General features: G+C 40.2%; 6 protein-coding genes across 7 annotated transcripts; 3 read left to right on the forward strand and 3 right to left on the reverse strand.

The window, feature by feature from the left end:
* The first annotated feature begins 5,058 nt into the window (after positions 1–5,058).
* LOC106294941 (elongation factor 1-alpha 1-like) lies at positions 5,059–7,330 on the forward strand. The gene is made up of 3 exons (XM_013730661.1): positions 5,059–5,213; positions 5,621–6,094; positions 6,176–7,330. Exons 1-3 carry the CDS (start codon positions 5,163–5,165, stop codon positions 7,061–7,063), a joined length of 1,413 nt encoding a protein of 470 aa, XP_013586115.1. The 5' UTR covers positions 5,059–5,162; the 3' UTR covers positions 7,064–7,330.
* Positions 7,331–8,327: 997 nt separating this feature from the next.
* LOC106344270 (putative F-box/kelch-repeat protein At3g24610) lies at positions 8,328–8,729 on the reverse strand. Its single transcript, XM_013783679.1, has one exon. It carries the CDS (start codon positions 8,727–8,729, stop codon positions 8,328–8,330), a length of 402 nt encoding a protein of 133 aa, XP_013639133.1.
* A 296-nt stretch (positions 8,730–9,025) lies between these two features.
* On the reverse strand, positions 9,026–9,469 carry LOC106344271 (putative F-box/kelch-repeat protein At4g39600). The gene has a single exon (XM_013783680.1). It carries the CDS (start codon positions 9,467–9,469, stop codon positions 9,026–9,028), a length of 444 nt encoding a protein of 147 aa, XP_013639134.1.
* Positions 9,470–12,759: 3,290 nt separating this feature from the next.
* On the reverse strand, positions 12,760–14,318 carry LOC106292944 (chromatin accessibility complex protein 1). Of its 2 annotated transcripts, none has more exons than XM_013728612.1 (4): positions 13,932–14,318; positions 13,517–13,601; positions 13,209–13,250; positions 12,760–13,113 (listed from the first exon to the last, which is right to left on the reverse strand). In XM_013728612.1, the coding sequence occupies exons 1-4, from the start codon at positions 14,295–14,297 to the stop codon at positions 13,040–13,042; spliced, it is 567 nt and encodes a 188-aa protein (XP_013584066.1). In that variant the 5' UTR covers positions 14,298–14,318; the 3' UTR covers positions 12,760–13,039. The 2 variants fall into 2 exon arrangements, with proteins under 2 accessions (XP_013584066.1, XP_013584067.1); XM_013728613.1 differs by having other exon boundaries at positions 12,798–13,113; positions 13,962–14,318.
* A 345-nt stretch (positions 14,319–14,663) lies between these two features.
* LOC106293858 lies at positions 14,664–15,547 on the forward strand. The gene has a single exon (XM_013729493.1). It carries the CDS (start codon positions 14,928–14,930, stop codon positions 15,348–15,350), a length of 423 nt encoding a protein of 140 aa, XP_013584947.1. The 5' UTR covers positions 14,664–14,927; the 3' UTR covers positions 15,351–15,547.
* A 6,587-nt stretch (positions 15,548–22,134) lies between these two features.
* LOC106295001 (serine/threonine-protein phosphatase 6 regulatory subunit 3) lies at positions 22,135–27,621 on the forward strand. The gene is made up of 19 exons (XM_013730743.1): positions 22,135–22,461; positions 22,632–22,735; positions 22,837–22,926; positions 23,016–23,091; positions 23,234–23,308; positions 23,397–23,450; positions 23,847–23,906; positions 23,990–24,106; positions 24,267–24,361; positions 24,460–24,668; positions 25,046–25,143; positions 25,244–25,347; positions 25,437–25,599; positions 25,760–25,882; positions 26,045–26,127; positions 26,274–26,406; positions 26,498–26,527; positions 26,642–26,712; positions 26,842–27,621. The coding sequence occupies exons 1-19, from the start codon at positions 22,423–22,425 to the stop codon at positions 27,524–27,526; spliced, it is 2,409 nt and encodes an 802-aa protein (XP_013586197.1). The 5' UTR covers positions 22,135–22,422; the 3' UTR covers positions 27,527–27,621.
* Positions 27,622–27,629: the final 8 nt, after the last annotated feature.

Below are 27,629 nucleotides of genomic sequence, written 5' to 3' on the forward strand. Positions count from 1 at the left end.
CGTTGACTAGCTCACTTGCAAGAACTGTATTCTCAACTAAAAGCCTATCTTTGACAAATGCTGTTTGATTTGGTACAATGAGACCCTGCAAAATAGGTTTCAGTCGAGAGACAAGCAGCCGTGAGATCACTTTATAGAGGGTATTGAGGCACGCGATTGACCTGTAGTCAACGATACAGGAGGCTCCGGGGAACTTTCGGACTAAGGTTAGGATCGTGGAGTTTGCAGTAGCTGGCAGGAATGACGAGTGAAAGAATTGATGAATAGAACCAACTACTTCCTCTCCTAAAATATCCCAAGCAGCCTTGAAGAAACCAGAAGAGAGACCATCTGGCCCTGGCGCCTTATTGGGGTTTAACTTGAACATAATTCTGGTTATCTCTTCTGAAGTTGGGAGCACTATCATCTGATTCTGCTGAGCCACCGAGCATCTCAAAGGAGTAAGCGAGTGAAACCAAGCGAGAGGGGTGAATTGAAGCCTCAGAACTGAACCTTCAGGACCTAGCACTGACTTGAAATGACCTACAACAAGGTGACTCATCTCAAGTGGGTCAACAATAATTTCTCCCGAAGCCAATAAGAACGACCGGATCGCATTGTAGCTTGCTCTCGCCTGACACATCCTTTGAAAGAAGGTAGTATTTTGATCTCCTAGGCTTAACCATTTAATTCTTGACTTCTGTTTGAAGTAACTTTCCTCTATCTGTCGCAGGAAGTGCCATTTTTGACTTAAGATAGACTCTTGAAGGAATGTCTCTGCCGATGGAGAGTCTAGTGATTGAACCTGCAAAATTTGAAGCAAACGGTAAGCTTCCTTAACCCTCTCTTGAATATTTGAAAAATTTTCTTTGTTTAAGGTTCTGAGCTCCCTCTTTATGTTTTTTAGTTTCCAGCACAAACTTGCAAGGTCCATGCACAAACTTCCAGCCTGAATCCACGCATCCTGAACCACTTGGTGAAAATTTGGGTGTTTGGTGAGATAGTTAAGGAACTTAAAAGGTTGGGTTCCAGCTTTGGGTAAGGGGAAGGCTAAGTCAGTGAGACAGGGGGAGTGATCAGATATCATAGGGGCTTGGAAGAAGGAAGTAGCATGAGGGAAGGACTGAATAGATGCATAGTTGAGGAGCATCCTGTCAAGTTTCTTAGCAATGGGGATTGCATGCTGTTTATTTGGCCAGGAGAAACTGGGCCCTTGAAATCTTGAGTCAAACAACCCCACTTGCAAAAGAGTATCTCTGAATTGGTACATGGCAGAAGAGTTGTTGTAATCAAAGGGTACGGACTGCTCTGTAGAGTGAAGGATCTGATTAAAGTCACCTCCCATCATCCAAGGCTTAGAGTCGAGGTCGAAGACATAATGAAGATGGGTTAGCTCAGCCTAGAGGTTTGTCCGCTCCTGGCTCGTATTAGCAGCATAAACAACAGTGTAAATGAAGGCTGGAAGACCCGGGATTTTGATTTCACAAGTAACTGATTGCCGAGATTGGGAAATGATCGAGACTGACAGTGGGTCTCGCCAAATGAGGATCACCCTTCCATCATCATCAGCTTGGTGGTTGGAAGCATAGTTCCATCTTGGACAGATGGAGGACATGATATGGGGCAGGGTAAATGTTTTTTGTGATGGGTTTTACGGGTAGTAGATTTTGGAATAGAGAAAGAGTTCTCAGTATCCATAGGAAGCGGAATAGATTGAGAATCCTTTGAGAGCGGAGTTCTTGGTGAGGAGAACCAGTGGTGAGGCTCGCCGGATTCATGCCGGAAGTGCGGCAGGGAAGTCTCCAACGGTTTTGCATTGGAAACCGTGTCAGAGAGAATTTGACAATGTTGTTTCTGTAAAATAATAAAATGAATTATCATCGTTGTTGAATAGTTAATGTATTACATCTCATTTTAATTATTTTTAAAACTTCATAAGCACAAAAGAAAATTAAGTTTTGCAGCAGACACAAATCACCAAAACCAAATAGGCAACATCAATTGTATAATGACGAAAGGAGATTATGTTTTATGCTCTCGATTTGTTTACTATTGACTCTCCATAAGTGATTTCATTTTCTACATCTATAGAATTGTACTTTCGTTCTCGTATTTGTTTCATTGATATGAGTTAAGTTTCTTTTTTTTAACTTCTTTTATAAATTCAGTGAATTACATAAGTGTCAATTAAAAAAATGGACATCTGTAAAAATTAGTTTCACTCCATATACATACCTAAGAATCAAAATTTTGAAGAAAAAAAATCACTGGCAAACTATATTAACAGGTTAGTGTTTAAATCTAATATATCAGGCTGTTATAGAATATAAGTGCAAACTCAAAATATAAATGTTTGTCTAGTATATATTCACCAGTTCGGTCTAAAAAATCATCAAATTAGAACAACAAAACAAATTGCTTATTTCACCAGTTCAGATAATATTTGAATTCGAACGGGTAATATCCGAACCCGAATGGATATCCGAAGATAACCAAACATAAGTATACTTTACTCAATATTTCTTGTTTATTTCTCTCATTTTATTCAAAATACTTATATTAATGATTCTTATTGCTCAAAATTAAATAATATACATATAATTATGGAAAAAAATCATTTGCAACTCAATTAAAATACATATCAAGTTCTTGCTTACATTAACAAAAGTTGCATCTAAAATTCCAAACAACAACTAAATTAGTGTCTTTCTATTTTTAAAGTTTTATCTCCAAACCTATTAATAGTTTAATCTTTTAATTTTTTTTAAAAAAATAGTTAAGTTAAAATATATTTTAAATACAAAAACTTAAACAATGAATAATCTATTTATTTTTTCTTCAAAATTTAAATATTCGAATCCGACACAAAATATCCGTACCCGAACATAAAATATTCGAACCCGAACATAAAATACCCGAACCCGACTCGAAGTGTAGAAATACCTGAACGAGTTATTTACCTTTATACTGAAATATCCGATACAAACCGAACGTGTATCCGAACGCCCACCCGTATGATATATGATCATTTGTATCTTGCTTGAACAAAAAAGGTTAAACCATTGATCACAAAAATTTTAATGTGGGACTTTTAACATTTTTAGTAATTTATAGTCGTTTTTAAATATTCAAAATATAACATATAAGAAAAATCTAATTGTTTTTATTATATGCTTAATGTGATTGTTTAATTTCTTTTAATAGTATAAAATTAAATAAAAAAGAGAGAGGTTGTAATATTTTTTATCAAATATGTATTATTCATAATCATTAATTATCATATAATCATATTAGGTAATTTCGTAGCTTTTATTTATGGAAATAAAAAATATTATTTTGTACACTATTAATTAATTTGATAGTTAGTTTAATAAAAAACATAGTATATGTTTATATAGACCAACTTATTTTTCTAACAATTCTAAAAATCATTATCGTGATGTAACATGGCTACGAAAACATGTTATAATGCTCCAGAATTAATATATAAGGGATTATAAAACTACTTTAAATCTACTAGAGCACCCGTGCGACAGCACCAGTAATTGTTTTTGTTTTTATAAATAAAAATTTGCTTTATATAAATTATATAATATAAATTTATTGTTTACATATATTATATAAATTTTAATATAACATTTTAAACATAATAATTATTTTATTCATTGAGTACTTATATTTTTAATTTTTTAATGGTCAACTGTATCACCAATACTTTTTAACATATGAATTTATTGTATTCAGCATTTAGTGAACTTTTAAATGGTTAATTTAGTATTTATTTGAAAATATGCTACCAATGATATATTAACAGAATAATTCATATTTTATTTATATATTCTATAAATGATTAATTTATTTTTTATTTTTTTTAGTTATTACTAATAAATAATGGGAAATATAACTATATAGTTTTAAAATGATATTGTATTCTAAATTTATTAAACGGATATCTAAATCAGTTTAAGTGGCTTTTAAAAGTTATTTTACGTTTATGTAAATTAATTATTGTTTTACATTTAACCTTATACCACGTTTTGTCATATTTATTAATTAATAATGAAACATCCGTTTTCTTTCTAAATAAATTATATATAGATGCATGTTTGACTTTATATAAATCTATTTTACTAAATCCGATGACACACATAACTAAATCAAAATGTGAAACATATTCATCTTTATAATATTAAAATTAATTTTCAGTATCAATCTAAAAATTATATTTAAATTTTGATGCGTCTCACTTATAAAAAACACACACAAGACTATAGTACTTTCATATATATATATATATATATATATATATTTGTTTATTAATTAGTAAAAATTATTTATTAAGAAAAATTGAAACAAAGTAAATTTTGGGAAAGTAATTATTATATAATAAATTTGTTATTGTATTTGTTAACATTGATTAGGTAGTCTTTTTTTTTTTTTGGATGACAAAAAAAAATTGACTTACCAATTACGGAGATCCTAAATATATGGATCTTGATTTATGGTATATTAATTAAGTTTTAAATTTATCATGAATTTGTTATGAATTTAGTTTAGGTAATTGTCTATTAAATTAGGGAAAAAACAGTTAATGATAAAGATAAATTAGTTATTACTTCAGTGACATTGAGTCGTAAATAAATTTAAGTTTTAAGGGTTAATTTATAAGTGTACTTATGTTTTAATAATATAGATAGATAGATAGATGATTCTAGTATATCTTTTTTATCTAATGAAGAAGCATTTTGATGTCTGCATCAGTTCTTAATGATTTTGTAGCGTGTATCCTTCTGTATTGTTCAATTTATATATAGAACTATGTTAAGACTGTAAACCTTTACTTCAAGATATCCAAATCACTTTGAGAATAATCAGAGTGATTTTTCTTTAATGAAAGCTTTAAACGATGTCTTTAGTTTGCTTTGTAAAAGTTGGAAAAAAAAAAAAAGGTTTGCTTGGTAATGTGAACTGGAATCCACTTTAGAATCGAACATTCTGGACTGTCAAATAAAAACCTGAGGCCGAAGATAGTGTGACCAATCCCAAAGGCCCAAACCACAGAGAATAAAAAGTATTGACGGCGGAACGAGGGTAGAATCGTAATCTCATCAACGAAATAATCTTAAAACCCTAACCTTTCTTTCGATTCAGCACCATGTATATAAACACGTAGCTCCTCTCTCATGATCCTCCATCTCGATCTTCTTCTTCAACCTAGCCGCTATACCTCTAAGGTAACCCCTTTCGTCCTCCCTCACCTTCTAGTTAGTTTGTTTGTTCGTTTAGATTTTTCTTGGTTAATCTCTATCTAATCAACGATCGGAGAGATCGCAAACCAGTTTCTTGCTCATTAGATCGATCTAGCTATTATATTATTGTGAATGTGTGATTCATGAGCAGCATACGAACGTCCGACGTTCTCTTCGTCTTGTGTTAAAGTCGTGGAACCTCTCGGATCGTTTCGTGTAAACCTCTTGAATCTCCAGATTGTTTTTTGATTCGTAGCTCGCTTAGCTCAGATGATAGAGCACCACGTTTATATCACGTGGTAGAAGTCGGTTTGAATCCGATAGCGGCTTTTCTATAGTGATGATTGTTCTTTTGTGAAAAAAGATTAGATCTGATGATTTAACATCTGCAGATTTATTTAGCCATGGGTAAAGAGAAGTTTCACATCAACATTGTGGTCATCGGCCACGTCGACTCCGGGAAGTCAACCACCACCGGTCACTTGATCTACAAGCTCGGTGGTATCGACAAGCGTGTCATCGAGAGGTTCGAGAAGGAGGCTGCTGAGATGAACAAGAGGTCTTTCAAGTACGCTTGGGTGTTGGACAAGCTTAAGGCCGAGCGTGAGCGTGGTATCACCATCGACATTGCTCTTTGGAAGTTTGAGACCACCAAGTACTACTGCACTGTGATCGACGCTCCTGGTCATCGTGATTTCATCAAGAACATGATCACCGGTACCTCCCAGGCGGATTGTGCTGTTTTGATTATTGACTCCACCACCGGTGGTTTCGAGGCTGGTATTTCAAAGGATGGTCAGACCCGTGAGCATGCTCTTCTTGCTTTCACACTTGGTGTCAAGCAGATGATTTGCTGCTGTAACAAGGTGAATTAGCTATTCATTTGTTCATTGCTTATTGTGGTTATACTGTTATGTTTTGATGCTAATGATGTATTGTTGTTGCAGATGGATGCTACTACCCCCAAGTACTCCAAGGCTAGGTACGATGAGATTATCAAGGAGGTGTCTTCCTACTTGAAGAAGGTTGGGTACAACCCTGACAAAATCCCATTCGTCCCCATCTCTGGTTTCGAGGGTGACAACATGATTGAGAGGTCCACCAACCTTGACTGGTACAAGGGACCAACCCTCCTTGAGGCTCTTGACCAGATCAACGAGCCAAAGAGGCCCTCTGACAAGCCCCTCCGTCTCCCACTTCAGGACGTCTACAAGATTGGTGGTATTGGAACGGTGCCAGTGGGTCGTGTTGAGACCGGTATGCTCAAGCCTGGTATGGTTGTGACCTTCGCTCCTTCAGGGTTGACCACTGAGGTCAAGTCTGTTGAGATGCACCACGAGTCTCTTGTGGAGGCGCTTCCAGGTGACAATGTTGGATTCAATGTCAAGAATGTTGCCGTCAAGGATCTCAAGCGTGGGTATGTTGCATCCAACTCCAAGGATGACCCTGCCAAGGGTGCTGCTAACTTCACCTCCCAGGTCATCATCATGAACCACCCGGGCCAGATCGGTAACGGTTACGCCCCGGTTCTTGATTGCCACACCTCCCACATTGCCGTGAAGTTCTCTGAGATCCTCACCAAGATTGACAGGCGTTCTGGTAAGGAGATTGAGAAGGAGCCCAAGTTTTTGAAGAATGGTGATGCCGGTATGGTGAAGATGACTCCGACCAAGCCCATGGTTGTGGAGACCTTCTCTGAGTACCCACCACTTGGACGTTTCGCTGTGAGGGACATGAGGCAGACTGTTGCAGTCGGTGTCATCAAGAGCGTTGACAAGAAGGACCCAACCGGAGCCAAGGTGACCAAGGCTGCCGTCAAGAAGGGTGCGAAGTAAAGTTCGGTCATTAACTCTCTATTATCCGCAGATGAATCAAAGTCCTATTTTAGTTTTCTTGCATTGTTAGTTTGGTTTTCTGTCGCTTGTTTGTGTAACAGCTTCGTCTCGTCTCCGTCAGAACTTTCTTCTCGTAATTGGGTTCTTGATCGGAGGTGGCGGAGCTGCTAGTCTCTCAAAGCTTTCTGTTTTCTTTTTGCTTTGGATTATGAACTGTTTTGAATATTTTGTGATGAAAATGATTACATTCCTGCGGTTATTTACTTATGTTTCGTGTTTTATTTCCTTGTCGTTAGTCTTAAATCACATCTATCGATTTAATCTTGATCTTACATTCTTTAACGAGTTTCTTAATTTTCATTCACAAATTCCAAAGAACCTCTCGAGTTTTACTTTATTTTGAACTATATCTGTAATGAAACATTATCACACATGCTCATGACTTCATTTGAAACATTATCGGAACTAAATTCGTCGTTGTATATGTTTTTTCATTTCAGCTTTAGTCTCCATCACTTCAGGAGCTTCACCTGTTTCAAGTTTCAGAGCATCAGTCTCCACTATCTCAACTAACGCAAGAGGAGCCACGAGCTGTTAGATCTTAAGAATGACTTATCATCATTTTCACTTTCAGACATAACTGAAGCAATGGTCCGAGGACCTTGTGTAAACCTTGAAGGTGTAAATGCCCCTTTCAGTTTCTCTCCACCACTTCTTGAATCAAAAGCGCAAGAACGATAATCTTGCAAGTCTGATTCGGATTCAGTTTCCATAGTTGATGCAGTTTTAGAGGAAGTGGTAAGCTTAAAGAAGTCAAAGCCTTCCTGAAAACCATATCACAATTCACAATTCAGGTTCTGAGTCATATACAAAACACATATCTCAACAATGTCAAAACCACAATGTATATCTTCTTTACCTGTCACTCTGGTTAGCCATTGAGGCAATATGCTGAAGCTTCTTCAAAAATTATCTGAAACAAACAATTATACAGAAAAATAATTTAAGATTAAATTATAAGATCTGTATTACGAAGTAGATGGCAATGTGATTCGAAGGCATAGCAAAAGAGTTTGTGAAATACAACTTACAACATTAATTGCCATTAACTTTGTGAAAAAAGTGAGCAAACATGGGATGGTTAACAAGGAAAAGAAAAATGTCCAGATAAAATTTTTTTCATCACATACACAAAATGTTAAGAAAAATAGATTATTTTTGAGACTTAATAACAAATATAGAGAAAAAAGATAAGAGTTTTTGCTCAGAGGTTGAGAGGTAGAGCATACAAAATGTGACAGTGAAGGCGATGTGGAGGAGGAGGATCCAGTGTCACGATAGGTTGGGACCACAAAATGTTTCCTCTAATCTCACATGTCTCCTTGTGTCTCTCCAAAGAGACCTCTGCACACCAAATCTCTAACTTATTAGGAGGAGCAAGCACGTCCCAGAAGATGAACATGTTGTTGTTACCAGAGTTGCTCAGTTTGTGGCCGGGAAGTTCTTCATCGAGTTCAGTTATCTCTAATCCCTGCGCTAGCATCAGCGGTTTGTTGGACTCCCAGAAATCCCCCAACCGTCCACCATAGTTGACGAGCTTGGAGGCAGCGAGAGTTTCCCTGAGAGACTCCAAGCCCATCACCTCTCTCCACTCCATCACATTCATGTGCCTCACACCACAATATCCGCCCACCTAATTCACTGCAATACACGACATTATCTATCACATGCCAACACCTATTAACTTCAGAGGTTTCCTTGTTCCCTTTTATCCATTTGCTTTCACTTGGTATGTAGGATACACATGCCCCTGCGCCATTCAGAGCAACAACCTTGTCCTCGTTTATCACTATGCTTTCGCACATTGAGGGAAAACGACAATGAGGTGGGGGCATGGGGAGGGCATCCCAAGTCTGCTTCTTTGGGTCGAAAACCTCTCCCCACTTGCTGGACTTACGGCGATCACACCCTCCCAATATGTATATCTTCCCGTCCACTAGCAGCAGCTGAATATCGAGCCACCCCCATGGAGGGGAGAGTGCTCCACGTGTGAGATCGACAATCCAGGAACATGACACTGGACGAGGCTCTTCCGCCTATCCTTCCACCCATGACGTAGATCCCGCAACCATGGGCCACCATGGAAGATGCTTCCAGAGGCTGGTAAAAGTAAGACCGCACTGGGACCAGCCGCCTATCAAGGGCTTTTAGGGAGAGGGTGAACCATCGTGGGTTTGGGTCTGGAGGGATGCGTAAGCATAGATAGATGAGGTTTTCTGTGCATCCCAAAAGGGTTCGGAAGTTGTACAGCTCAGGCGTCAACAGTAGAGAACGGTGCCGCTTGGATACGAGAGATAAGGAAGCGTGTTCCGATCTTGCAACGCGGACCAAGCAACTTAGAACCATCTCTTCCGGCAGCCCACTCGGAGACAGCTTCCGTTTTTATGTTTGGATGCTTGGGTCAAACGTCTTGTTTCGTATTTTGTTTATCTCTCACCCTCGATTTATACGAGTAGGTGCTTCCTTTTTCTTTACAAATATTTTCCTTATTTTTGGGTTTCTCTTTTATATTATTCCCTTTCCAAATATGTTTAGTAGTTTCTCATCACTCCTGGGCCTGGGTATTTTACCCGGATCCGAAGACCCGAACCAGAAACAACCCGAAAATATAGGTTCGGGTCTGGGTCCACGTCCATGCTAATTACCTATTGGATCTCTTTTTTGAAACTGTGGGTCTCAGTCCGGGTCCGTATCCTACCCAAAACCCGATCGGGTACCCGAAGTACCCAAAACTTATTATATATATTAGGTACATTTGGATAACTGGATGTGTTTTTGATATTCATATATTTTTAAAAGTTTTGGGTCCGGGTTTTTTGGTATAATTTCAGAGTTTTGGTAATTTTTTAGATTTAAAAAAAATAATAATTTGGGTATTCGGGTAAAATTTCATGTATCTTTTGAGTTTTCGGGTCTAATTTTGGGTAAATTTTCAGGTATTTTCGCGGTTCTTCGGATATTTTGTGGGGTTTTTGGGTCTAATTCGGTTATTTCGGGTCCTAAATATCCGGACTGACCTGAATTCGAAATGTGTCCGAAAATTATGGATATTTTACGGGTATTAAAATTATAGACCCGAACCCGACAAAATCCGATCCGGAATCGATCCGAAAATTTATAGGTATCTATATGGGTCCAAATTTCTAAGATCCGAAGGATCCGGATCCGACAAGACCCGATCCGAAGATCTGATCCGAACCCAAGGGCACGAGGACTCGGATGCCTGGGCCTCTCTCCGATGAAACCAAAGAAACCTTTCCTCTACTATTCTTAATGGCGATGGGCCACACTATTCCATCCAAATTGGTTTCCTCACTTAGTTTTAATGTATGTGTTTCCAATTTTGGAGACTGGGCTGATAAAGACTTGTAATGTTTTTTTTCTATGTTAAACCGCTGGGTCTTTCCCTTTACACAACTCTGATGACATGACTCAAGCTAGCAATAAAAAAATTTAATGTTTAGAACGATATGGCTGCAGAGGATGCGAGGCAAGGTTAGTCTAAAGGGAAGTCCAAAAACTTCTTGTACCAGGCTAATCTCTTCTAAGTTTTTTATTTCTTGTACCAGGCTAATCTCTTCCAAGTTAAAATCTAATAAAGAGTAATAAATGTTACAATATAAGTTGTCATCTATTGAAAAGATATCGTTATAGAATAGGTTTCTGTAGTCAAATAACAAAAAAAATAGATAACTTGAATAAATCGCAAACATATAAACAGATGTTGAAGAGTAACGAAAAAGTTATGGATTAGGTTATGTTTGTAACATGTGTAAAGTAGAGAACTTATCTATTACTAAGATCTTTTTTTTGTAACACAAACTTTTCATTAAAACTTAAACTCCAAAATCCAGGGGAGCCATTACAGAGGATTCATTCCAGAAAGCCTGCTTTGCCAGAGCATCAGCATCTCTATTCTTACAACGTTTGATCCAAACAAAGGAAATAGATTCAAAGGCTTCTGATAAACAGAGTATCTCAGCAACAATGCCATACAGTTCCGCCGTCGGAGATCCTTTGTTGAGCGTTTTAACCAGTTTGAGGGAGTCTGTCTCGCAGTATACATGAAGGATTCCCTTTTCAATGCAGCATATTAGAGCTTCTCGAAGGGCCAATGCCTCGGCTATCAGTGGGGAATTAACATAATGGCAATGAGCTAGGAATGAGCTTCTATTCTCACCCCTATCCATCATCCAGCCTAGTCCCGCTAGTTAAAGATCCTGGCGCCAATCAGCATCAGATTGGATTCGGGTTGAGCTGGCGCTACGGTTGAGAGCAGAGTGACTTGTTGGAGTGGGAGCTCCTTTGGTTTGATCCCTTGGGTTGGGCTCTGTATCTATTACTAGGATCTACTTTTAGAAGTTAACACCTAACAAAAGATATCGACACTAAGACAATTTACGGTAACAACAAGACACAACGAAATTAATTTCTTCGGGATCAAGAGCAACTAGAATACTTGAGAATAATCAAAGGTTACTTGCAGCTCAATCGGTTTGTCTTCTTCGTTTCACATTAGTTAAGGATTTCAAAGAGTATGTTTTAATCGTTTCGCACCGATTAGCAAAGCTTTTTGGACCATTTGGAGATGAGGAGGGAGATAGAGATGGAGGATTTGACCTTTGTAGAAGAGATCAATCTATAACATCATAATATGCCAAAAATACGATCCTACAAAAACCCAGAGAACCAGTAAGGCAGTAGTAAGCAATCTCCCAAGGTTATCGTATTCTGGTAAAAGAACACAGATAGCATTTTGAGTAGTGTTCAGAGGTTTAGAAAGTACAGAGTCATGAGACTAACTGCCTCCAGATTCAAGCACCAGCGCAAAAACATCAACGGTTGTCTTTGGAAACGTCTCCATCATTATCACGCTTTGTGAAGCATTGATGAATACTCTTTGTGATCAGTCAGTCCCCTGAACACATCACAAAGTGTCCTTGTCTGAATCAGCACCAGCAGTAGTCTCTGGTACCAACTGAAAGGAAGATTTCATCTTCAGATCAAAACCCGGCAAGGTTTCCGAGGGACTGAAAGATATTTTCATGTGATCAAGTTGAGGAGATGAAATAAACCAGTCAAAAGCAGCCTTGTTAGCTTCTCTCATGGGCTCTTGCAAGGTTTCAGCATCAATGTCTTCATCATTTTCTTGTATGGTTTCGATGGCTTCAGTCCCAAAAGATTTCCACTTAGTCCCTTCTCTGTTGTCACAAGAACTCTCTCATCTATTGATTCTTGATGTTCTTGGACACCATTGGTATCATACAACAGGGTTTGAGAAGCCATTGGAATAACTATAGTAGTACGTACCATAAGCCTCCCGTGGATCTCGATGAATCATCATCTCATCAGGTTTATTTTTCGGTGATGATAAATGTAGATGTGATGCAGTAGCACATATTGCCTCATCGTCTAGACCAAAGTTGTTAAAAACATTCCTTGTTTCTTTCTCACACTCATTGTTATCACACTATTCTTCTGTCATCTCATTGGAGATCTTCTTCTGATCCTCTTGATCATTGTCAGATTCTGAATCGATGGTGTAAAGCGCATCAACAAAATTGTTTTCTTCGTTTCAACCTCCTCTTCCACCTAGTATACTGATTTTGGACAATGACTGCTATAACAACCAGGACAGTAGTGTAAGCTCTTGTTAATGCTTGCGTTTACAATATGTTAGGGGCGATAGTATGTCTTATTGCCCGATCATAAATTTCATTATTATACTAGGAAAGTAAAACCTTATAGTTCCGAAAACTCTTATAAACTCGAATTCGTAAAAATAAAGAAAAAAGGTGGTAATACATTCTAGAAATGAACTATGTGCAATCTCATTAAGGATTATAAAGGAGTGAGAAGATTGGAGATGACTCAAATTCCCAAAGGTTCAGGTAGGTTCCTTCCAACGGTTAAATCTCAGCCTACATCTGTCATGCTTCTATCCCATTCCTCCAAGGCCACCTCTGCTTTTAGTTTCTCAGGAACACAATCTGTGAGTTCATATGATTTAACAAGTTACATTAAATTACAGTAACGGTGAGGAACTTAGGAGAAACTAATATTTCATAGGGTATATACTAAGTACCCGCAAGGAACTCATATCTCTCCTCGTTACTCACTACAGATGCTGCCAATGAAAAGAAAAAAAAAAGATTTCAATTCATCATCTATTGTAATAATAGTATATGATAAAGAACAGATTCACAGATCAACTATAATGTTTCTAACTGGCTATTGTACGATACACCGAAATGGAGACACTCAAAATCATCGGTGCATAAGCAAGAACTTTTCAGACATGTCGTCATACATGGAATTAAGTGATTGAGGGTATCATCAGGCAATAGTTCAGATTGCGGCAAACATGCAGATAGGAATGAGATTGGAGCTTACATAGATGCTTGTAGTGGATGAACTTCTTCTTGTCCTTAACAGAACTTCCATAAGCTTCCTCAGAAAACCTCTCAATGAACAATTCCTTCATATTACAAACACCATGAAATGAAACTCAGATTTCAAATAATTCCTTCACACAACTTTTCAACATATGAGCTTTATTTAAATAATGTTACTCAGAATTAAATTATGACTTTCTTATGTGTTTGTGATATCTATAAGTCTAAAAACCACACATGGATGAATCCTTTAGCTTCAGTGTCCATCTAAGCAAAGCCATTATGCAGCAATTATCACTACCATGGCAATTAGCGAGACTTCAGTGTCTAATTCACACTGACAATAAGCAAATGATACTCTCAAATTCATTAAACTAAAGCAATTGAGATAGTCGACGCAGCTCAAGCTATACATGCCAATATACTAATGGTTGGTACTGTACGGTGGCTTTATTGACAAGAAACACAGCGTCCTGCATGATGATCTGAGGAGCTGAGTTATCGCTTCTCATGATCCTCCGAATCCGATTCATCGGGAACCTAATCATCTTAGCGTCTTCCGAAACCACGACGCCGCCATTGCTTTCCTTCGGCTCATCACGCCTCCCTTCGCTGCTCGACGATTCCGAGATCTCGTGAACCTCCGCATCCTTCTTCGCAGCCTCCTTTAACTTCGCCTTATTTGACGAATTCTTCTTCGATTTGGAGCCGGAGCTGCGTGCGTTGAGGCCGTCGCCTTTATTGACGCCATCGCTCTTCGGCTTCTTCGACGACACCATTGTCCAGAACTGTTTGCCAGAACAAAGCCAATGGCATTATTATCGATGGATTCTTACATGGGCTTTTATATATTTCAGTCTTGTAGGCCCAATGGGCCCTTAATAACGGATACGGCGATGTGAGGTTTGACTCTTTGTCTAGGCCCATAATAACGACGGATACGTAGATAATTTATTCATTACTATGAAATAAATTGCAGAAATTCTGGTTTTTATAATTTGAATCTCTTAAAATTTGAAAATTATTAAAATAAAAGCTTCAAGAAGCTAGCATGCCTGTGCTTTTTATATATCAAACAATGCAACAAAAACTAAAAAACATTATCTAGTTTCCTACATAGTCCATATAGGATATTTTTGGGGGATTAAATTAGATAAGGAAGCATGGGAGTAATGTTGGACGTATGAGACAGGAGCGGTGTCGGAAAAGTAGAACCACCACGTGCGACCGACGACACGCGTAACACCCTAGCTAAACTCTCTCTGTAATAGTATTAAACGTGGCGTAGTTAATGTCTTCAATCTCCAATTCCTGGCTTGTCTTTAACAACTCCGACAACAACCAAAGCTGTGAAGCGGACAATAACGAGAAGAGGTGCTGTATCATTGCTATCAATCTATCATCAATCAATGGCTATGGTGGAAGAACCCATCCTTTCAAGACTGGACCGTATTGATGTCATGGTGAGGAAGCTAGAAGAGATGAAAGGAAGCTCACCGAGAAGCTCCAGCCCTTCGACTCCATCTAGTGGGACTCACCCATCGTCGCTTGATCTTTCTTCGCCGAGGAGCATAGGGAAGGTTCAGTGCCGTCCGATGGAGCAAGTGATAGAGGAGACCGAGAGAAAAGGAACTCTGTTGGAGAGACTAAACAATGTGGAGGAGCAAGTTCTTAAGCTGTGTTTGAAGTTTGAAGAAGAGGTTGAAGAAGAGAGTAAGAGAGATGGTAAGTCGAAGAAAACGAAGAAGAAGAAGGGGTTGAGGAAGTTGGTTGATAAAGTTGTTGGATCTTCTTCTCCTACTAAAAGCCCTTCCAAGAGATGGCATTGCTGAGCCTTGTTTTATTACTCCCTGTTCTTCCTATATCATCCATGTATAATTCAACCATGTTCCACAGCTTTTCTTCTTTTTCTTTGATGAAAGGCTCGAATTTGATTGTTATGTTTGGGTTTGTTGTTAGTTTGTTGTTAGCAATTATGTATCCACAAAATTGCTTGCTTGTTCGTTCAACCCGCTGTATATTCCGCAAACGAGCTTGCCTTTATTTCAATAAATAAATGTGATGTTTATCACAAGTCACCTGTGCTTTGGTTGTACTTATTCATTTTCTTTTTCAATAAAATGTTAAATCTATTCAAACAAAAAAAATTGTACGTTTCACAATGTATGTTGCATTGGTACTTAGTTTTTATAAGAAAACTATCTATCTTCTAGCAAACCATGCTGCCAATCCTTCGTCATAGGCGTGACCCAAAGCTTTATAAAGTGAGGTGAAACATACATTACATTATAAATACTTTTTTTATAACAAAGTTTTTTACATTATAAAGATGACATGATCCATAACGAGACTATTCATCACCACCGTGACTACCACCAACACAATCATCCACGGAGAAATATAACAAGTCCTTTTGTTTTTGTCAACAAATAACAAATCCTTAATTACTCACGAATTTGTGAAATAACAATTAAACCATTAGCGATCTACCGCAAAAGTTAACTCTTTTACAAATTCCTCCCCAGTTTAGCAGTATCCAGCGGGTAATTCTCTCCTCTGCTCGTCCACCCACCGGGTTCTTCCCCTGACTCGGGTCGGAGGGACCGCCGTGAACCGCTAATTCTCACCGGAATCTTCCCCTGCAGCATGTATTATGAAGCATCTCAACATTTTACTGAAGACAGATCGATTCAACAGAGTTGTTAAAGGCTTGTACCGCTGGGCCTGAAGAAACTCGATTTTGAATCACTTGTAGAATACCAGTGAGTACTGGTCGCTTCGGTTCTCTTACAGTACCCCCGAGTTGCTCCACGTTTTCACCCTACTATGAAGCGATTTCTCTCAAGATGCATCGAAGACTATCAACCGATGAAAAAGGAAAGACGGTTGCTTTGGAGCATCGACCTGCTCCGCGAACAGCTAAAGTTCGCCTTACTGAACCAGACAACGCCGACCTACTTAAGAAACACTCTTTAACACTAATTGGAAAGGTCACCAACCCCTCGGCCCAGAAAGTTTAGTCTCTGATACCGTTCTTCATCGACCATTGGAAGGCGGATGTCCCACCGATAGGCTCAGATTTGGGCTCGGGAATGTTTCAGTTTCAATTTGAACTAGAATCAGATTTACTAACTGTTCTGGCTAAACAACCGTATCATTATGCTAGATGGATGATTATCCTTGAACGATGGACCCCGACTATCTCACCATCTTTCCCGTCAATGATTCCTTTTTGGATTACAATTCAAGGTGTTCCAGTTCACCTATGGACATAAACAGCAGCAAGACAGATTGGAGAAGATATAGGCACTTACGAATCTGCGGAAGTCACTTCCTTAACCTTTCGAATGAGAGTGCATGTTAATGGGAGACTTCCCCTCATCAAAACAACTATTCTCGAATATCCTAATGGCGATGAATTTACTGCTTCACTGGTCTATGAGAAACTCGACAGGCATTGTATAAAGTGTTGTAGACTAGACCATGACATTAGGGACTGTCTCGAGGCAAAGCACGAGAAAAAAAAGCGTTACTAGCCTCCCAAGAGGACCCATATAGAGACAATGGCTCATTCAACAGCAAAGAAGTAACGGGGACAAGGAACCGGTACGAAAAGGAGGAGTCACGAAGGCCGCCTTACCGACGTGACGAACACCCTAGACCTCCCTCAAGGGGCCACTACCAGCAGCGTTCTCACTTATCATCCGCCCGAGATGGAGTATCAGAAGCCTACCATCAAGGCAGGAGCCTAAATAGGCAGGAGTGGCAACCTAGGAGACAATATAATAGTGAGCATACTCGTCGTAGCGAGGAGGTCCAGTCTTACAAACGGGATGACAACCACCGTGATAAGTATAAGAGCTCTCGTGGGGAGTCCCACTCTGCATATTCTCCAAGGAGCAATGTCCAACCTCGATCCACAACTAAGGAAAATGAGCCTACTCTGATAAGAAGCTGTGAGAGGGGGCCTAAAGATCAGGGGATCCCCTGTAAGGAAGGAGAAAATGATCTCCCTCAGGCAGCTATGGAGGAGGCAATTGGTGAAGTCTGGGAATATATGACACAGTACATCAACTGCGCTGATCCCTTGGAGAGTGCCGCTCGACGAGAAAGACTTAGACAAGCTGAAGCTGAGGGACAAATTGAGGAATCTGCTGCTCATATGGTTAGAGCGGCAATAACTAGTAAAGATGTAGCTGATGCTCAGACAAAAGTTTCCCCCGCGGAACGTGTACCTATTGCAGCCAGACTGGGGCCTCTGAACCAAGATAACACCCCTGTTTTGAGCCCTGAGAATATATCAAGCAGAGGAAGGAATGAGAGAGTGCCTATCTCGAGCAGACTAGGACCACAGGAGGATCAGCAGGAGCTGGAAACTGCCACCATTGCAGTCTCGGAAAAGAGTCAAAAACGAAAGCCAGGTAGACCACCAGGAAAGCGTAGAGTTCTTGGCAGCCCAGTCTTACTCCCCGGAACAAGCTCCAAAAAACGGATGGTGCAGCAGGCTAAGCAACTAAATTGTAGGAAACGACTCCAAACAGAGGCAAGTGGGAAAACCGTTAAAGGAACAAGAGGCAAGGGTGAATCTTCTCGTGCTGGGATTCCACACGTGATAGATAACAACACATCTGATAACGTACCTATATGCAATTTGATTCCGCGATCAACGAGACGGAGGATGGATTTTCGAATCCAATCCAACCTCGTTCCTTAGCTATAGCAAGCTGGAACTGCCAAGGTCTGGGGAACCCTTGGACAGTTCGAAGATTGGGAGAGATATTAAAGCAATTCGACCCTGATATACTCTTCATCATGGAATCAAAAAACCCCAATGAATTTGTCTTAAAGAAGCTGGAACACATGAGATATGACTGCAATCATCTTGTTCCTCCCACCGGTCATGGTGCTGGTGGACTAGGCTTATTTTGGAAGCATGATCTCAACCTCCAAATTCTTGAGTCTACTCCAAATGTAATAGATACTTTGATCGAGTTTGAAGGCAAAAGCTTCTATTCTTCTTTTGTATACGGGAATCCGGACAAAAAACAAAGTTTGGTTACCTCGTTTCTCTTGCCATAGCCTGCCCAGTATCTTGGGTTCGAGAGTTCAGACCACATGCCACTATTAACGTTTTTTGATAAAGGTGGGAAAAGACGACGAGGCTCCTTCCGGTACGATCGCAGGCTATGCCAAAATGAAGAGGCAAAAAAGGTAATAGCTGCAGCCTGGATAGATGACCCGGATGCTTCAGTCACTTAGAGACTGGCTAGTACCAGAAGTGCAATATCAGCCTGGAATCGAACTCAACAACGGAATAGCAGGAAAATAATTGAGCAAAAGAAAGGGGAACTAAATGCGGCTCTGGCTAGTCCCGCAAATGACACTGCTTTGATCCAAGAGATATCGAAAGAGCTCAGTAAAGCCTATCTTGCCGAAGAGGCTTACTGGAAGCAACAGAGTAGATTATTGTGGCTGAAACTGGGAGATCGTAACACGGGATACTTTCATGCGATCACTAAGACGAGAAAGAGGATAAATGCCTTCTCAGTCATTGAGAATGAACTTGGCCAGCTGGTGCATAAGGAGGATGAGATAGTTCAGGTTATAGGGGAATACTTTCAGAGTCTATTCACCACGAAGTCGGGTGAAAGAGAAGATACAGTCAATCGGGCCCTTCACCCTATTATCTCCGATGAAGACAACCATCACCTCACCAGTATACCATCCCCCGCAGAGATAAAGGAAGCCGCATTCTCAATCAACGCCGATAAAGCACCGGGGCCTGATGGATTCTCAGCCGGGTTTTTTCAAACAAACTGGGAGAAAATTGGGCCAGACATAGTACGAGAAGTACAAGAGTTCTTCAGCGGAGAACCGCTACCGGCCAATGTGAACGACACCAACATCAGGCTCATACCGAAGATCAACAAGCCGCAGAAGGTCTCTAATTATAGACCGATTGCTTTGTGTAATGTCTATTACAAGATCTATTCGAAGCTGCTCACTCGTAGACTCCAGCCGCTGATGGACAAACTTATCTCCAAAAACCAGTCGGCGTTTGTACCCGGGAGAGCAATAGGAGATAACATTCTCATCACACATGAAGTGCTCCACTACCTGAAAATTTCAAAAGCAGAACAGCGATGTGCAATGACGGTAAAGACAAATATGAGCAAAGCGTACGATCGATTGGAGTGGGATTTTATAGCACTAGTCCTTAAACGGTTGGGATTCCACCGGGACTGGATAAGAGCGGTTATGCAATGTATCTCCACAGTTACATACTCCTTCCTCATCAACGGCTTGCCTAGAGAGAAGGTAGTACCGAGCAGAGGGATTCGTCAAGGCGACCCCCTCTCTCCCTACATATTTATTATGTGTAGTGAAGTCCTCTCGGGATTATGTAACAGAGCACAAGAGGATGGTGACCTACAGGGACTGAGAGTTGCCCGAGTATGTCCTCGGATAACCCACCTCCTCTTCGCGGATGATACTATGTTCTTCCTCCAAGCTAGTAAGGAAAACTGCAAAGCTCTCAACCTGATTCTGAGCCGATACGAGGCAGCCTCGGGGCAGACTATAAATTCAGAGAAGTCAGCCCTCACATTCTCTAGAAAGGCACCAGCGGAACTAAAAGCTATGATCAAGAGAGAGCTACATATCCAAAAAGAAGGTGGAGTCGGAAAGTACTTGGGACTCCCGGAGCAGTTTGGCCGCCGCAAGCGAGATCTGTTCGCCTCCATTATTGATCGAATACAGCAAAAAGCCCGAGGATGGTCTACAAAGTTCCTCTCCTCTGCAGGAAAGCTAGTAATGCTACAAAGTGTGCTGTCTCCAATCCCGTCATACTCCATGAAGTGCTTCAAGCTACCTGTGTCGCTGTGCAAGAGAATTCAGTCAGTAATGACGCGATTCTGGTGGGATAATAATGAGAATGAGAAAAAGATGGCATGGGTCGCTTGGGAAAGTATAGCGAAACCGAAATCTGTTGGTGGGCTGGGACTCCGCGACTTTCAGAAGTTTAACGACGCCTTACTTGCCAAGATTGGATGGAGGATGCTCCAGAAACCAGACAGCCTGCTCTGTAAAACGCTGTTGGGAAAGTACTGCCCTGGAGGGTCCATCCTCACCGCCACAGAAGCATCAGTCATGTCACATGGATGGCGGAGTGTGCTGCTTGGCCGAGACCTTCTACTGAAAAACCTGGGTTGGGCAGTCGGAGATGGAAAATCTATCAATGTGTGGCGCGATCCTTGGCTCTCCATGAGCAAACAAGCAAGACCAATGGGACCCCCGGGAGAGCAAGCAGTGGAACTCACGGTAGCAGACCTGATGGTACCAGGGGGACAGCAATGGAATAGAGAGAGAATTCAACTCCTCCTCCCTATGTATGAAGATCAAATACTCAGCATAAAGCAGAGTCTAACGGGGGCTCCGGACAAGTTAGTGTGGCTGGGAACTAAGACAGGTGAGTACTCTGTCAAATCTGGATACTATATTGCTGTTGAGGATGAGAATGGCAGAGAGGGAGAACCTATTGGACATGACTTCAACTGGACCAAAAACATATGGAACTTGGACTGCGCCTCGAAAGTGAAACTATTTGGAAGGAAGGTATTAAAAGGAGCATTACCGGTGGGAGAACGGCTCGCTGCTAGACAAGTTCCTATTGACCCTCGCTGTAAGAGATGCGGATGCACTGAATCTATCACTCATCTACTTTTCCAATGCCCTTTTGCCCGAAAAGTGTGGAGACTAGCCCCTCTGGTTAGGGAAGTGGAATGTAGTGGAATGGTAGAATTGGGAGCTTCTTAGAGCGATCTCTGTGCAATCAAGTGCCTACCTCCATCGGGGGCGACAACTGGCTCTTTATTCCCATGGATCCTATGTAATCTTTGGAAAGCCCAAACCGTTTCGTGTTTGAGGGATTTGCACTCTCTCCTGAAGAGGTGCTGACAACGTCTATAGTGTTGGCAAGAGAATAGAGCACAGATCGGAGACTGGAGAAGACTGCACACAAGGGAGGACAAAGAAGCGAGCAACTGAGCCCGGACGGAACGACAGTGGTGAGATCAGATGCGGCGTGGGATGAGAACAAGCAGGCTGCAGGCTGCAGGCTTAGGTTGGATTCTCCTAGCTCAGCCACAGAATCAGGCTTACAAAGAACATGTACCTTTCGTAACCAGGCCGTTGATGGCTGAAGCCCTAGCTCTACGGAATGCGGTGATGCTGTGCCAAAGATCACAGATCAGGAAGGTGCGATTTGAGTCTACTCTGCCCAATTAATCAAGATAATCAATTCGGAAGCGATTGATTCAGAGCTTCATGGAGTTGTCGCATATATCTTTTCTTGTATTTCCGCTTTTGAGTTTGTGTGTTTCGCGTGGATCCCTCGTGAGAGGAACATGTTTGCGGATGCTTTAGCCAAAAATGCATTGACTGCATCGGGACAATTTGTGGTTGATGGAAGTGTTAATGCCCTCAACTAACTTCTCGTTCTTTTAATATAATCGGTGTTTCAAAAAAAAAAAACAATTAAACCATTAATTATTAATTAACACACACTCAAGTTCTTTTATAAGTTACAGAAACAATTAATAATACGCCTAATAAGTTTCCCCATTTTTCATTTTTCCCCTTGTTTTATGCAAATTTTTTTCAAAAACTTGGATCTGTAATCCGTCGCTCTCTCGACTACTCCCATCAGGATCTCTCTCTCTTTTGATTGATCGGATCGGTTAGGGTTTTTCAGCTCCTCCCAGACGAAATCGCTGCGAATAAGCGCGATTACCTTAAGACTCACTCCTAGGGTTCTAAGGCGCGGATCTAGCCAAGCTCTTCTCATCCTTTCTTCAGCTACTACGGCGAAGCTTCTCTCAGCTCAGCTCCTCCCTCGCAGCAGCCATGTTCTGGAAGCTCACTTCTCTCTCTGCATCTTCTCCGGTGAGTTTAACTGATTTCCCCTTGAAATTGATTTTTATATCTCTTTTTTTTTTTTCTTGAGAAATCGATATATTGAAATTAGATTCGCTTAATTTTAGTTTTCTGAATGATTTCGCTGCGTTCTTGTTTGTTTGCTGATGTTTATTCCATTTATGTTACGAACCACCTAGGTGGAGACGGTACTAGACAAAGAGAGTTTCACCTTGGAAGAGCTTCTTGATGAGGAAGAGATTATCCAAGAATGCAAGGCTTTGAATAGCCGCCTCATTAATTTGTAAGTTTGTTTTTAATCATTTAATAATTTTGCTGTTTCATAGAATCATATTTTCTTGGGGGAAAGCTTTATTTATTGTGTATTATTATTGATGTTTGCAGTCTAAGGGATAAAGCTCAAGTGGAGCAGTTGTTGCGGTATATCGTTGAAGAGCCTCCAAATGATGCTGATGATAGTAAACGTGCTTTCAAGTAATAATATGCTTCATTGGAGTGTTACCTTCTTTGTCTTACTCTTTCTTTTTCCTCTCGAGCTAATAAATAGCTTCTTCTTCTCTTAGGTTTCCGTTCATCTCGTGTGAAGTATTTACATGTGAAATTGATGTTATTCTTAAAACTTTGGTGGATGACGAAGAGGTATTTCTTTTTTTGTTATTCATTCATCATTTGACCTTTCCTGCAAATGACAGTTCATACTTTTTTGTGCATCTTTGATATGTTTTATGGTTGTTACCAACTTACCCGGGATCTCATTTGTTGGCTTAATTTTCTCTCGCAGCTGATGGACTTGCTTTTTTCCTTTCTGGAACCAAGTCGTTCTCATAGTGCATTGCTGGCAGGCTATTTCAGCAAGGTACTCCCTCTCACAATACACAAGCTTACGTGTTACCCAACTTCCGGTATGGTTCTTATGTCACCTTACTTGTCTCTGTTTGGTGTAGGTTGTCATTTGCCTTATGGTCAGAAAGACTGCTGCGCTTATGAATTATGTGAAAGTAAGTAATAACTTCTAGTTAAATGGATGTTTTTATCTTATTTTCTTTTCCCTCTTTTGGCATGAGTTTTACGACTAGATTTTTAGTGTAGCTGTAACAGTAAAAGTAGACACATTTCCATCAAGCCTGGGTCAAATATGATTGAACTATAGGTGGTTGAAGATTTAGATGAGATGACTTTAATAAAATATTCCATTATAGTCTTTGCATATAGATCTCTGTCGACTCAGTGCATTGCAAGAAGATATGATTGACATGACTCTTCGCAAATTCGCAATTATTTTGTCGTTACACTGGCTACAATTCAGCAAATATTAGTTGAATTGTTTATGTTTTGTTTTGTGTTGAGGTAACTACACTGGCTACAGTTCTTAATGTTACTTCTGATTATCACAGGGGCATCAAAGTGTTCTCTGCCAGTTGGTTGATTTGATTGGAATAACATCCATCATGGAGGTAATTGGTTTGTTTAGACGCAGTGCAACTTGGTGTGGCTTCAGAGATCATTTTTGCAATAATATTTATGTGATACTGCCTAGGTTTTGGTTCGCTTGGTTGGGGCGGATGATCAAGTCTATCCCAACTTTCTTGATGTGATGCAATGGCTGGCAGATAACAATTTACTTGAAATGATCGTGGACAAACTCGACCCATCTGTAAGTGGTGATGTTTCTATATTCATTAAGAGACAAGAGAGTCTCGTGACTTTCTGTTTGATAAATCTAGGATATCTGATCCGGTTTTCCTAGTTTCTTTTATCAACTTCATTCTGATCTAATATTTTTAGTTTATTGCAATCTTTCCAACTTGAATCAGAGTCCTCCGGAGGTTCAGGCAAATGCAGCAGAAACATTATGTGCAATTTCTCGGAATGCACCATCAGCTTTAGCTACACAACTCTCGAGCCCTGGGTTTGTAATCTTTTATTGCATTATTGATTCATATTGCTTCAGTATATTGAGACAGAAGTATTTCACGTGGCAGTACAACCTTTTCCCTCTTTTTGCAGCTTCGTTGCTAGGATATTTGGTCATGCTTTTGAAGACTCACACTCTAAATCGGGTCTAGTTCATTCGCTTTCAGTATGCACCTCTCTGTTGGATCCGAGAAAATCAGCTCCGTCATCATCTATGTTCAATTCTTATAGAGGTCAACAGATGTTCGAGTCTCCCGTCCCAGTGTCTCAGGAGACTATTGGTGCCATGCTGCCTAAACTAAGTAAGTTGGATCATCATATGATGTAATATCTTCACATGACTATCAAGATTATTACTTTTGCCCCTTTTGGGATTGGATGCACATAATCTGGTTTTGCAAATGGAGAATAGTACCCTTTTTCTTTTGTAATATTTCTTCCAATTTGTGAGGATTTAACCTCTATTTACATGTCATGTTTGATTTTCGCTGGTCCCTATGGTGTCAGTTCAATTTTGGTTTATATTGATTAAAAGGAAACTGGTTTCACATCAATTCCATAAAGTTTTGAAATACTTTCGTAGCACTTCTTGTATATGTAGGCTACTGTCTCATACAAGTATTCCAAATCAGGGTTTACGTATTCAATGGCCTTAATGATCAATGTCTTTTTTCTGCAGGCGACTTGCTTATGCTTCTCAATGTAGCATCTGACAGCACAGTATTGCCTACAACATATGGTGAACTGAGGCCTCCTCTTGGAAAGCATCGTCTAAAGGTCTGATCCAAAAGTTGTAGTTCTACGACAGCAACTCTGCTTTTTAATATATAAAGTATATACTTAATTAAACTCAGTGTCCCTATTGTTTTTCTTTCAGATTGTGGAGTTTATTGCAGTTTTGTTGAGAACTGGAAGTGAAGCTGCACAGAAGGAGTTAGCTACTTCAGGAATAATCAAAAGAACCATTGATCTATTTTTTGAGTAGGCATTCACTAACCTTCAAACTCTTGATCTCAGGGTTGCGTTTTCTACTATTATTTTAAATAATCAAACACTGTCAACATATGAAGGTACCCGTTCAGTAACGCTCTGCATCATCAAGTGGAGACTATAATACTTTCTTGTCTGGAAAACAAGAGCGATTTGATGGTTAACCATATTCTCCGAGAATGCAATATGATTGGAAAATTCCTCGCTTCAGACAGGGACTCGGATCTCTCAGGTGATAGCCAGGTATTTCCATTTGCTATGTTCACAAAGTTTAAACTGATCATTGGTATATGACATAGTGTCATGTTAAGGAAGCCAGGTTAGAGCCATTGATTCACTGCTCCAAAGTTCATTTACCTAACCAGTACTCTTTGCCATTTCCTTTGTCTTTTGTGTGAGGTAGCCTACTGTAGCAGCAACTGGGAAGAAACCCCCTCGAGTGGGATATATTGGACACATCACAAGAATATCAAATAAAATTGGTCAGTTGAGTAACAGCAATGACCAGCTAAAGGCATACCTTCAGGTTGGTAGTACAATCTCTTGCTGTGTAGTTTTTCTTCTGCCTCCTTTTTGTCAGTCCACATGGAATATAAAACCATTAGTTGAGTCTTGCAATGAGGTGTCCTCGCACTCAGCGCACTTTTCATGCTTGCTGACTGGCCTTTGTTCACTCTCAAATCTTTAGGAAAACAGCGAATGGAATGAGTGGCAAGGTAGCGTTCTGCAGGAGCGCAACACTGTTGAGAATGTCTACAGATGGGGATGCGGGTACGTCCATTACTTTTGCTCACTAATCATATAATAACCATCAACATGATCAGTCACTGCTACATATGAATATTCACGGGCTTGTCCGGTTTAAATTTTATATTCACTCTTGGTTATAAATATTCCTAAACCACTGTTAAATGTAGGCGCCCAACCACAATACAAGATAGGACAAGAGATAGCGATGAGGAAGACAAGGATTACGATGTTGCGGCTCTGGCCAATAATTTGAGCCAAGCATTTACGTATAAAATGTATGGAAACGATGACAATGAAGAGGTGTATTCTCATCCTAGTACCCATTTTTTCCCTCATTTACGAACGATTTAACTGGTACTGAATTTATCTTCTTCGAATCTTCTCTGGTCAGGACCACAATGCTCTGGACAGAGATGATGATGTAAGTCTTACACACTTCCTCTTCCCACCTTTTTTTTACACCATGATTGATACATACAGGGATGTATCTCAATAACATTGTTTTTGAAAATTGGTGTTTGTTCGTACTACACAGGATGTGTACTTCGACGATGAATCTGCTGAAGTAGTAATTTCATCCTTAAGACTCGGAGATGACCAAGGAAGGTGAGTTTATTCTTCTTCTTATTTTCTCTACTGATTCTAGTGTCCTCACATCCTTTGCTTTAACCCCAGTTTTTTAACATTTTGCTGATAGAATTAATGATTTGAATCTTTCTCATTACTCTGCCGCAGCTTGTTTACAAATTCAGATTGGTTCACATTCCAAGACAACAGGTTCGGCAGCACGCCCTCCGACGCAGCAGGTTCCAATACATTACAGGACGAGGAACTGAACAGAGCCTTCAATGCCAACACTAGCAGCAGCGACGACGACGAGGTGGTTGTTGGAGAAGAAGACGATGATCTAACCAGGAATCCAAAGGATAGCGCAGCTGAAACCAACTTCCAAATGGAGAATCCAATGGGGTTCTTCGACTTCAACACGTTGGAGAAAACCAAAGAAGCTTTAGCAGAACAGCCACCCGAATGGGTTGGGTGGAGCGAGCCATCATCCGATAGGCAAGTGAGTGGCACTGGTCTGAACCCATTCCTTGATGATGACAGCAAAAACATGATGAACCTCGACATACCAATGCCGGAGGCAAAAACCGAACCTGTGATTCAAAACGGGTCGTCGTCACCAACAGAAAAATCGCTGTTCGAGAAGGATGTGGAGTTTGTGGGAGTGGAAGCAGAAGGGACAGAGAAAGCGATGGAGCAAGCGATGAAAGAAGGGACAGTAGGAGAAGCTGGAGCGATGAAGAGGAAGATGGAGACGGTTGAGAACCAAAAGGCTGAGGAGGAAAGTAGGGGAGTGAAGGAGTTCAACGATAACAATTACTGGAAAGTTGATCAAGAAGTCGGAGTTTTGGAGTGAAAACAAATCAGTTAATCTTGTACATTAATGATTTTGTATGAGAGTGTTTGTGTAAGAAAACTTTTGTTTTTTAGTTGAAATTTGGTTTAAGAGAGCCTTTCTT

Source organism: Brassica oleracea, chromosome C5 (assembly GCF_000695525.1).
Source record: "Brassica oleracea var. oleracea cultivar TO1000 chromosome C5, BOL, whole genome shotgun sequence".
Taxonomy (NCBI): Eukaryota; Viridiplantae; Streptophyta; class Magnoliopsida; order Brassicales; family Brassicaceae; genus Brassica; species Brassica oleracea.